The sequence below is a fragment of the Vidua macroura genome, chromosome 1, assembly GCF_024509145.1.
Source record: "Vidua macroura isolate BioBank_ID:100142 chromosome 1, ASM2450914v1, whole genome shotgun sequence".
In the NCBI taxonomy this organism is placed as follows: Eukaryota; Metazoa; Chordata; class Aves; order Passeriformes; family Viduidae; genus Vidua; species Vidua macroura.
The window spans coordinates 117,520,105-117,532,191 of record NC_071571.1 but is presented as its reverse complement, the minus strand read 5'-3'; the positions used below and the strand labels follow the sequence as shown (position 1 = coordinate 117,532,191).

Sequence of the window (12,087 nt, the reverse complement as noted above, 5' to 3'; positions counted from 1 at the left end):
AAAAGGGTACAAATCGGTAGCTCTCCAGAAGAGACACTGGTTTTTATAAAAAGTGGGTCAGTTTTAGTTTCATGTAGCTTGTTTGACACAGTGGTTTCTGGCATCACAAGCTCTGGTCTACAGGATACCACAGAGCCTTTGTATCCCTTGCTGTCACTACAGCATTGTGTTTTTCTACCCATTAACCAAGGATAAATGACCTAGATATTGTGCCTATTAAAGCCTCATTTTTCTTTTGCCCTTTTGTTCTTTAGTGTACCACATTATCACATGCTGAACACATTTAAAGTATTCTCAGTCTCTCATGCCCCTTTGAAGGAGTAAGTAGGGATTTTAGCGTGCATTTCTGTAGAGTTAGAGTAGAAAATATGAAGGCAATTCAAGGTTTCTCTTCCTGCCTAGTCCCCTGAAGACGATCAGTTCAGCATTTACAGCCACTAATCTATAAAGAATATAGCAGGAAAATGCTATAAAAAAGCCACAAATACAAATACAGAAAGTGAACACCAGTTTGGTTGTCCCTAAACACTACATTCTATAATTACATCTCTGCATATCATGGGTCACTTTTATTAAAAGCATCATTACTACAGTTGGCAGCAATTTACATCTTATCTTACATGATAGCAGTTTCCAAAGAAAAAAAAAATAAAAAGACATCACAACAAAGAAAAACAATACATTTACAAAGTCATGTCTGTAAACTTCAAGGCTAGTTTAGAGTTGAGGTAATGCTGTTTAGCTTTGTGGCTAAAGTAACAAAGTCCTTTAATTTAAAAAAGGTACCTGATTTTTTTCTTTTTGTTTATACCAGTGCATTACAAGATCACGAGACGATTAAACTGTAGCTTTATCCTGTAAGAACCTTCTCCGCGGGTTAATTTCCAAAAGGTACTCTTCACATTCAACAGCTGCCTTATTATTGCTGCGTCTCAAGACAGAGACATTCACACTATCATGAAGATTGTCAGAGAGAGAGTGTGTGTGTGGGTGTGTGCGCGCATGTGAGCGGGTGAACTCCCATACAGTCAAAATGAAGCGCGAGTACGATATGTATGGTAAATTTCATCTTGACCTTCACAGCAAAAAAAATTTTAAAAAAAGGAAAAAAAAAGAAAAAAGAAAAAAAATTAAATATATAACTTCATCCTTCCTTTAAGCAGCACTTCCTTCTATTAGTGCCACTTGATTACAAATTGCTGCTTAATTCATAATACCAATGGTACCAAAAGAAAAAAAAAGCAGAGCATTATGTCAATTTCCTTAAAAAGACATGATCACCTCTCAAATTTCATCTCTCCTAGGGATAATAAATAATGCACTGCACAATACTTAATGACCAAGATACCTTTTGACACATCTGTATAACATGACTTGAACTTTTTTTTTTTTTTGCTACACTATGTTACAGAACAGCTTATAAAAACTAAGTATGGACATTAACTGTGAGTGTAAACAGTAGGACTACCACTTGTCAAAAGTTTAAAACACTTTAACTGTAACTGGTACTGGTTATTCATCATTTTCATTGTTTTCTATTTCTTCCCCCCCATCAAGTGAGTCTAATTCTTCACCCTGTGCTATTTCATCTTCTAAAACGGAGGAATCTGCAGTTTTATCAAGGCTCTCCTCTGCATCACTGCCTTCGAGATTTTCTTCATCTTTAAAGGCAGCTCCTTCAGTTTTGTCAGTAGCCTTCTCTTCATTGGAGCCCACTGCATTCTGAAGTCCTGCTAGTGCTGGGAAACCGGGCAGAGTCAATCCTCCCAGTCCTGGAGGTAGAAACATAGATGGATAGAAGAGGCCAGGAGCCATGGTAGACAGCAGGAAAGGATTGAAGGCCAGAGGGTTTGTGGGCAATCCAGTGTTGGTGGTGGTGGTAGTGGTGGCGGTAGTCGCCGCAGTAGCAGCACTGACAGATCCATTTGCAGAGTCAGTAGCAGAAACAGTGTCTGTGCTTTTCTCAGAGTCTTTGTTCTCCTCTTCATTCTCATTTTTCTTCTCTTCAGCTTTTGAAGCGCCATCCTCAGTCTCTCCTTGCCCAGAAGCAGTAGTGGCATTTCCAGTAGTAGCCGTGATCGGGTTATTCAACAATCCGCTTAGTCCAAACATATTGGGCAGTCCTGCCATCCCTGGCAACATCAGAGGCAACATGGCAGCCGGATTTTTAGCGTCCCCCCCAGCAGCAGCAGCTGTTGCTAGCCCTGGTGGAAAGCCCATGAGGCCTGCGAGCTGGAGAGACTGCAGGTTTTGTAGGTTCTGGAGGCTTGTGAGGTCCATTCCAGCAAACAGACTGTTCATTAGTAGTGGGTTGATTCCCGAAGTTGATGCTACAGCAGCAGCTGCTGCAGCTGCTTTGGCAATTTCACTTTTTGGCCTTCTTCCTCTTCTGCTTGCTCCTTCCTCCCTCACAACAGGTCCAGTGAGAAGACGGTCAAACATGGACTCTGGAACAAAACCCTAAAAAGGGAAGGTGAAAAAACAAGCTTTATCCTCAATTGACTTTTTTAGCTTTCTGCAGTTAACTGATGAGGATAGAAGAAACAGAAAGGATTTCAGCATACTCCATAAGTGGTTTGTTTTTTCACCTGACAAATGGTGACTAGCTTAGGACCATAGCGAATGGCAGTAGAACAAGTAAAGAAAGCTGAAGAAATCAAGATCACAGTTTTTTTTTATATTTAAACACAACAGTCAAATAATACATGCTGAAAACTCTCTAACTTCATTAAAAAACCCACCCTGATATGTTGCAGTTACAAGTTTCTATCATCATAATTTGCACTGTATTTCAGAATAGTAATATTCTATTAAATTGAGTTCTTGCAGAATTTTACCCATTATTTTCAAACAAGTGTAAAATAAAAGGCAGAAAACCTATTCCTTTGATGCTGCCTGTTACTGAGACAATAAAGTGTATTTCTGTTATGAATATGACAAATATTTTCTTAGTAGTTCCTAATGTACAAATACCTGTGCTTTTTAAGGATTGTTACTTACAAGAAAAAAAAAAAAAAGCAAAACAAATGCTAAGGCTGCCTTAACTGTAGCTGATTTTTCGAGTGTATTTCAATCCCATTCTGCAGCAGCCCTCTATCACCACTCCCCCCTGAGCTGGGTAGCTCCTACACAGACACCACGATTTTCTCAAACCCAGCTATGAGATAAAGACTTAATAATCAATTTACACAGCCTTCAACTTTTCTATGCAATAACCTGCAGTGACGCGTGGAAAGAGAGTTTCACTTACAGACTGTTTAACAATGTCAGTCCAATCTGGAGCAACAGCAAACTCAGGATTTTCTTCCAGCCATCTTGGCAAGTCCTTCATTGGAGGGGCCATAGCTCCACCCATCTAATGCAAAAGACAAGGTTATGACTTTAACAAAAACCCACCAACAAAACCAAACAACCAATTATATAGACATTTTCTATCTTTCTTTCTATTTCATCTGTAAAGGATGGCAGCAAAGACTTTCAGTTTACTGTGGAAAACTACACAGAAACCAGCTAGTGATAACTCAATTAACAAAATAATGTTTAAAAAAAACAGTAAAGTGCTGCAGCCTAGGCAGGTCTGGTAATAAATTTTTAATCTAAGAACAAAATGTGCTACATAGGTTCAAAAAGTGAGGGTTATTCACTCAGGTGATTAATATGAACATATGAGAAGAGCAAAGAAGGAATTAAAGGAACCAAAGGGGCACAGTCCAGTAAGAAAAACTGCTGGTGCTAAATTATTAAACTTTTAAAGAGAAAGCTTGGAGTAGAAAACATGCTTTCCACATGCAAAGACATTATTAAAGACCTTGACTGAAGTAACTTAATTTTTACCTTCTTTCCATTTCGTTTATTTACAACAGGTACCCTTTCTTCTCCTGTCAAGGTGTTTATATCCAGTTTATTAGGGTTTCGACATCTGTGTCGTTTTTGTTTCGGCTTCTGAAATGGGGAAAACAGCACATCTGCACTCTTCTAGAAAGAAGAGAAATTTATTGCTTTTGATTTCACTTCTTGACAAAAATCACCAAGCACAGTACCCCTTCTCACAACAATTTTAAGAAGGGATCCATTACTTTACTCTCAGATTACATGCAATGAAATTTTTTTTGTATCTGATGAACTTGATAAACATGGTTCTAACACGTTGTTACTTACAAGTGTTAAGAAAGGAAAAGCAAATCAAACACCCCAGTGCCACTTGGGTGTGGATAAAATAGGAATGGTGGATAAAGAGTAAACTTCTGTTGAAAAGCAAGGTACAAAATCAAATGACTATGACTATGTGAGGGAATTCAGTCTGACGTCTGTAAAACTAACTTTTGTATTAATACAATAGAACAACACTTTTAGAATCAACACTTACTGGTACATAACTTGGCATATCTACAGTGTAAGTAGGATGCAACTTAAGCCATTCAACTAGATCCTTGTTTTTCGGGGCATCCTCTCCCACCAGCCTGGTCCCATCCTCTAGATTGATTACAGGGATGCGAGTGTCTGGGTCTAATTGACCAGGAGACGGAATGTTCCTTGCTGGTAGGGCTTCCATATCTTCTTCAAAAGCTTTGGTCACTTCTGCATCCTCCTGAAAATAATCACATCTGTATTAGTCTTCCCTTCACAGGAACACCTGGAGAAATTATTTCAGGGACTGGCAGAAGTGAAACGTTCAAGATTTTGCACACACAAGAGCTAATGGGATTAAATACTCAATACTACATAAAGTAGTATCATTGAATCAGGGAATTTTGAAAATTTCACATCCTTGAACAATAAAGAGCACAAAGGCAAAGCAGGTTTTTTTTGCATTTCCAGTACATGACCTCCAAGATTCTTCAAGACCCTCCCTTTTCAACACATGAAGAAAGACATACTTAAGCCTCAAAATGTATATTGTTAGAAATAAATTTTGTAAAAAAAAAAAAAGTAATTTTGAAAGTAAAGGCTACCTAAAACTCAGAGTAAAATCTTGATGTGCACATTTTGTTTGGTTCGAAAAGAATTAACAGCTCTAAACACAGAAAAACTTGGTTGGGCAAAAACTGTATGTTTCTATTAGGCAGAATATAATAAGACTTCAAACACATTCAGGAAGTACCACAGACAGAAGAGCAAATATGAGACAAAAGGAAAAAGGTTGTGGTCTTACTACAGTCAACGATGTCCGTTTGTTGCTCATAAATAACAGATCAAGCCCTTCTACATTTTTCCTCCTTCCTCTCCTCCTCTTCATGGGTGGTTCTCCATCTATTAAAGAGCCATTTAGTAGATGCCTTGTGGGTGTGCGTGAAAGACCTGCTTGCAGCAGCTCCATTTGAGTTTTAAAGGCATCAGACACAGGTGTGGAGACATTAGGCAAGATAAACTTTGAAGTAACAGATGAAAAATTTGAGGTAGAACTTGTTGCCTCTCGTGAGGCCTTTGATAAATCTACAACCTTTTCTTGTCCATTTTCTGAGACCACCTGAGACTCACGTAACTGGGCAACCATTTCCATAAGATTTCTCCTCTTGGCAGCTCTCTCAGCCTCAATTTCAATCTTTCTTCGTCTTCTCCTCCTCTGACGTGGAACTGATAAATTGAGTGCATCTTCCTAATAAAAAATGAGCATTTCCAAACATTAGCAAAGCTCTGTTTGCTATGCTGAGTTTAAAATAAAACTCCAAACATATAACTCTGAAAACAAAGCCTCAATTTTATTCAAAGAAACACTTTGATATTTTTCCTACTTTATTCATGCTGGTTTATTTTCTAATTCACAAGAGAAGCTCATGCAGGTTAAAATGTTCTACGTAAAAAAGAGAATGCTGTAGCCTTGCCTTTGATAACTGAGGAGAAGCAGTGAGATCTTCGCTGCCACTGATGCTGGCTTGACCAACCATGGAGAGCTCTGCAAAGCTCCTTTTCTGTAGAGGGCTGTCCACAGCTGTTGGAGTGTACCCAGGTATGAGCCCCTGGAAATCAAACATCTGGCGCCTATTTACTGGCCACTTCCCTTTCAGCACTGCTTCACAGATGTTGTCTAATCGGTTGATCATTACTCGGTCCTGCATAAAGGAAAAGTATGTAATGAACCCTCAGTGTAAACGTCACCTTTTAAACTCAAATGAGTCTTATGACACAGTCCAGTTTCCAGAGCTTAAGGAAGACATTCAGAAACAACTACTCTTGCATATTAGGAATAAACTGATCACCTTGCAAGAAGCTAGCACAATTTTGTAGAATAAAACTCTAATAGGTTTTAAAAGCTGCATTTATATTGTGAGGGGAAGGAGAAAAGACAGACCAAGTTTTCTGTATGACAATGCACTAATTGAAAAATTTAATAGAAACTCACTGTTGTTTTACAAAACTTCAGTAGTTAGCAACATCAACAGTTAGGAAGGGAAAATTAACACATCTGCAATCAGTATCTTAAAGCTGCAGTTCTCAAGATCCAAGAGGCTGGATCTGCAATTCTGTCCTAGGAAGTGGATCCCCATTAGCGTCACTATTAATAAAGTTCAACATTATGAAATGGGCACCAACCTAGGGACATCTAATGAATGTCAATTTTCATTCCACGCCCATTATCACTTCAAATTTCACTGAAGCGTGTACACTAAAAATCTCTAATTATGTTTATTAGTCTACTTATGCTGAACCTATACAGATGAGGGATTTTCTGTTCTACTTTCGTACTATGACTGGAATAAGATTTTAGCCCATCTTTCCAAAATACTTGCTGAAAGCAGAGAAGATGAGAATTATTTGATTTTTTTCCATTTCAGTATTCAAGCACATTCTAGACTAGCCTGTCTGAAGTAGTAGAAACTTTGGGACTCTAAGAAATACTGCTGGTTAGGGAATATGAGCATCAGTTAGCTTCCCGAAAAGCAAAACAGTGCAAAAGCCACTAGTAAACCTCAGCAGCTGCAACACACTGCTTGCTTTCCCCAGAAATAAGCCTATTAAGAGCAAGGTCCTCTTGCCCTGCTACCCCCTTCCCCCTCCCTGCCCCAACCAGATGGCTCTGTTATGGTGATTAGTAAGCTTAAGACCATTACTACTTTATTTTTCTCTCTCCCTTTACTGCAAAGCAGAGTACTAAATTAAGTATGGATTTATTACAAGGTTACAGTTTTGTATTTTTAAAAACATTTTATATTAGATAATGTTCTGCACTGTTACCAAAATAAGATACACCTTTATTTTATCTAAAACTGCTGCTTATGTTTGCAGGATACCTTAGTACAATTACATCTCTCAATATTACATAATGGCTTAGATCATGTAGGTCACCAAAACTCTTCCCTACAATCTTCTCACCCCAAAATAAAAAGGTGATCTTTCAAAGTCTCTGCTCTCAATTCTGCAGATTGCTCTACAGGAAAAATTCCTAATTCAAAACTGTACAGTGGTGCAAGAGGTGGGACTCTGCTGACAAAAAGTTATGGATCCTATGAAGAGTTCATGTCTGCCAGCAGTCCATTGTTTTACTAAATGACACTATTTTACAAAAACAAACAAAAAAAAAAGAACAATTTCTTTCATTTCCAAAGAAAAAAGCGCCATCCGACAAATCATTCACAAAAAAAGTCTCTCGCCTTCACCTGCCAGAAGCACAGTACCACACAAAGCTCACTGTTACTTTTCAAGCATATTTCCCATATTTTACTTAAATTAAAAGAGACACATGTCTTTCTACCCCTAACCAACCTTAGGCCAGAATGAGAAGGCAAATGTTCTCTCATGAAGCAGCTGAACCACAGAAGGATCCCCGTCTTCCATGTAGAATCCATCACGTGTTTCATCCCTTGCGGTACTCATAGAGGCATTGCTTTCTTCATCAAAATTCTTACCCTGAGAAACTGCTCCTGCTGAATAACAATCATGACCAGGCATTAACATCCAGTGTCTACCCAGCTAGATAGGCTAAGGCAACCAGGCTTGACACAACATCTCTAACTCGGGCTTTTGTTCAGTAATTACTACAGCAGAGCCCCAGCCTTCCACATTTGGCACAGAGACCATGCTTATTGACTCAGCGAGCTTTCCCAGGAATCATCCCTTGTGGGGGAATATCCCCTTGATGCTGGATGGTTCTTATGAAAGCTTATTTAGCCACCTGATATGTGGAAGGGCAGAGGAACTGCTACGTGTAGCTCATCCCATACTCCACAATGGCACCCCATGTGCCACTTACCAGCTGGCATGAGTTACAAGAGCTGTGGGGCTTATGCTAAGCCCACAGAACTGATCTGACCAATGTATTACCTTCAGGCTGGGAGGATTCTTCTGATTTATCATCATCTTCCAGTTTCTCCTCTTCATCTTCTTCTGAACCTTTCTCAGAAATAGATTTCGGATCTACATCTGTATTCATCTCTATGTCTTTCAATTCACATTTAACAGAGCCAGGCCCAGCCTCAGCATCACAGTCTGGCTTAGTGTCCTTATCTGTAGTATCTGTCTCCTCTTTGATTTCAGACTTTTCTTTGGCTGCTGGATTTTCAGACCCTTCAACTTTAGCCTCTGTTTGTTCTGTAGTCTTTTCTTCTTGTACTGGTGTGGATGGGACAATTGGGGGTGTTTGACTGCAACCAGCGCCCAGAGGGTTTACAGAAGAGACAATATTTGCATTACCTGTCCCTCTGTTTTGAGCAAAGGTTTTGTGAGCCTCAAGAAAAGAGAGTTCAGGATCATTCAGAATGTGATAATCTGTCCTACTGACTCCATGTTTAGCAGCACCAATCAGTAAGTCTTTATCATGTTTACCACATTCCCACCACTCTGGCAGGTCCAGACTTGGCTGGCAAAGCTTTAGTCTCTCCCCCAGCTGTGGGTGATGGAGAACCTGTTCCCGGATCTTGCGCAGCAGCTCGATGCGATATAAAGTTCTAGAAGCGCGCTCCTCTGTGATCGGCTCAATCAGCATGGAAAGATCAGGAGGTTCTGCAAGGACACCAAGTTGTACTGTTTAACATGGATTGAATGCACACCCTTTTCAAAATCTTTACACCTGGGCATGAAGTTTCAACAGTCCCACGGTCTCACAATATTAATGTTGATTTCCAGAGTCAGTTAAAACTTACCATCATCTGGTTTGACTGGCATTCGGCACACTCGTCTGCACATATTCACAAAGCCATTAAAATACTTCTCCAAGCTTTCATCTGACTTTTTGTCAAGCCTGGCAAATGCTCTGAATTGATTCCACTCAAACTGATGTTTTACAGGGTCAAAAATAACTCCAAAAGTAGACACCACACGATAAAAATCAGCTTCTTCTCTTCTTGTCCATCTAGTCAAGGAAGAAGCAAGAGAAGTGAGGCCACTGGATAGAAAAGATTCCAAACATGTTTAGAAGCCCCAAAACCCCCTTAGTTTATTCTTTCAAAACAAAAGAGCTGTATGGGTGACACACAAGCTCAAATAAGATTTAAAGAAAGATTATCACTGGGAAACTCACTTTTGTCGTTTCTCAGTTATTATAGCTTCCCTTTCTGCCTCCAGTGCCCTCACTTCTTCTCGAGGCCGACGTCTCCTGCGGTCAGTCTTCATTAGTGCCTCTTGCCTCATTTGTTGCCTTTTATAGCTGCGCTGATAGGCAGTAATGAGGCGACGCAGACGGGTAGTCAGGGTTGAAGTGTTGGGCCAGTAGAGTTGCCCTAACTCAGCATTGCTTTCACTGTGCTTGCCTAGAGAACACAGAAGTATTTGCACTACAAAACCAACACCAAACATTTCAACATTTCTATGGCTATAACTGGGCTCCTGTTTTATCAGATATGAACATGTGCCCCTAATACTGGTGCATAATGAATTAGAAACAGGATAACTATGGGTAAGAGATAAAACATAGAATCAAACCATCCAACTCCTAAGAACTCAGAAATGCTTGTGAAGCATTTAGAGATAACCATCAAGCACAATGATTCGATGTTATGAATGTGAACATATTATGAACACCGTAAGTATTTAAATTAATGCAATGCATCTTTAAATACATTACTAAGAAGATCATTCTGCCTCTGAGGAAACACCTATGCTTATCATTTCCCACTTTATTATTCTCACTTAAACTTGGCAATTTTCCTCCATACTGAGGAAACAACGTATTTGTAACTTCCAAGATTATATCGGGAAAACCATCAACGGCTGCATTATGAAACATCCGGTCTTTATCATCACGGTTTCTACTATGTAATTAGAAATCCAGAGAACCATAATGTGGATTATTCAAAGACAGTATGTAATTGTTTTGAAAAATGTGAAGCATGAAGAGATTTGGCAGCAAAAAGCTTTCTGTGGTATTGTCCCAAAACATCTCCTATCCCCTCATGTGGTAATATAAACAGTTCACCTTTCACTAAACGATCCCTTTTTGCCTTTTTAATTTTTGTTTGCTCTAGACTTACTTGGGTGTAATTCTATGGACTCCTCTTTGTCTTCTGGAGGTGAGTTTGCAAATTCCTTGGGGAGAAGACAGAAGTTATTTTAGTTTTCAGTTTTGACCATATGTCATAATTTGAGAAGAAAAATATGTTATCTCTCCAACATAGCAGCAAACAATCTTTGTAAGGAGTGTTTATCCAGTAGCTCTCAAACTTAAAAAACACGCATTAAAATAAATATGGAGAATCAGCTATTATTGTACATATTTGTAATTACAGAAAATTGGGAGCTCTTACATCAATTTCATCCTTGAAGGGAGTTCTGGTTGGCTTATATTCTGGATCTTCATCCTCTCTGTCAAATTCACCCCTATGAAATATTTTAAAAATATTTTCAAGAAAAATACTGGTTTTGAGAGTGGGCTGATTTTCTGGACAAAAGCAAAAAAGCTACAAAAGCCATCAGTATGGTGTACCAAGTTACAGATTTGTATTTCATGCTCAACTGTGTAAACAAATCTATGTACTTTGTACATCATATGATCACTTCATATCCTCAGGCAACATGTAAGTATAATATGACATATGAACCCATGCCAACATATACAATGCTGATAAAGTTTATTAATTTTTTCATGTCCTCCTTACCCATCACCGCCATCTGCTAACATGTCTGTCCCTCTCTGTTCAGCAGCTATGGCCTTTGCATCAGGCATGCCAACCCGTTCCAGAAAGCACAGTGCTGCATCAGCTCTCATAGAATTGTACTTCTCATAACCTGTGTGCAGAGTGGGAGACAAATGCTTTTTTAAAAGCTATGACCAGCTGTGAATAGAACAGATCTAGGCAGTAGAAGTACAAATTTCTGGATTCATTAATTTATTATTAAATAAAACAAAGGAGCTATTGCCATGCTGGAAACAATTAATATAAAAAAATCGTTCATGTTGGTAAATTCCAACAGCACAGAAACATTTTCCCATCAATAACATTAACACACATAAAATAATGAAGAAAGCATCAAATGTCATGTTGCTATAAAGTAAAGTAAAAATCTTTCACAAGTGAAAAACTTCTTTAAGTTTCCTTTATGACTTTCACAGTGGTTCTTGACATTCAATACTCGCCAGTGGAAACACGCAGACGCAAACAGGAGCGCACAGACACAAACACACACACACGGTATTTTCAATAGCTCCAGCTCTGCTGGAACCCTCAATGTAGGCTGCAAAAATGCTGCATACATGGGTTATACGTAAGGCCAACGAACCTGTCTTATTAGGTTTAGGATGATGCATGTCAGTAAGATGACACTGTTCCCTCTATGGTTTTCAAACTGCTGTTTGCTTTTTTACTGCCCAAGTTGACTAGATGGAAAATGGCAGATCCCAACAGTGCACTGCAGGAAAATGATTTTTAGACTAGACTTGCCTCAGCTGAGCCCACAACACAGAGCTGCTGTACATAGGCAGAACAGCACAATTCAATTAGGATTTGTACTACAACACACTGCTCCTAACTGCTGTAGAGCCTCAAGCCAAACTGTAATCATGAAAGGTTTTATAAGCCATCATTCTCCCCTTTAGTCAGGCTGGGCTGCTGAGAATACCTCTGCGACCTCCAGAGAATTGGGATTATAATCAGGAATCGCTCACTGTATATATCATGCCAGCTCTGCATCCCCAGCCTTTCAAAGTTAACAAGGCTG

At 39.1% G+C, this 12,087-nt stretch overlaps 1 protein-coding gene across 1 annotated transcript in view; it reads right to left on the bottom strand.

Moving 5' to 3' along the window:
* Positions 1–548: 548 nt before the first annotated feature.
* Positions 549–12,087, bottom strand: part of CHD7 (chromodomain helicase DNA binding protein 7) — an 89,606-nt gene continuing 78,067 nt past the window's right edge. The window contains exons 25-37 of the mRNA XM_053978006.1: positions 11,028–11,157; positions 10,677–10,749; positions 10,404–10,458; positions 9,455–9,683; positions 9,078–9,286; positions 8,260–8,937; positions 7,702–7,862; positions 5,823–6,050; positions 5,153–5,596; positions 4,367–4,588; positions 3,835–3,975; positions 3,251–3,355; positions 549–2,460 (exon numbers count right to left, since the gene is read on the bottom strand). Coding sequence (XP_053833981.1) covers positions 1,513–2,460; positions 3,251–3,355; positions 3,835–3,975; positions 4,367–4,588; positions 5,153–5,596; positions 5,823–6,050; positions 7,702–7,862; positions 8,260–8,937; positions 9,078–9,286; positions 9,455–9,683; positions 10,404–10,458; positions 10,677–10,749; positions 11,028–11,157 — 3,623 coding nt within the window. The 3' untranslated portion in view covers positions 549–1,512. The remainder of the gene's footprint in view (positions 2,461–3,250; positions 3,356–3,834; positions 3,976–4,366; positions 4,589–5,152; positions 5,597–5,822; positions 6,051–7,701; positions 7,863–8,259; positions 8,938–9,077; positions 9,287–9,454; positions 9,684–10,403; positions 10,459–10,676; positions 10,750–11,027; positions 11,158–12,087) is intronic.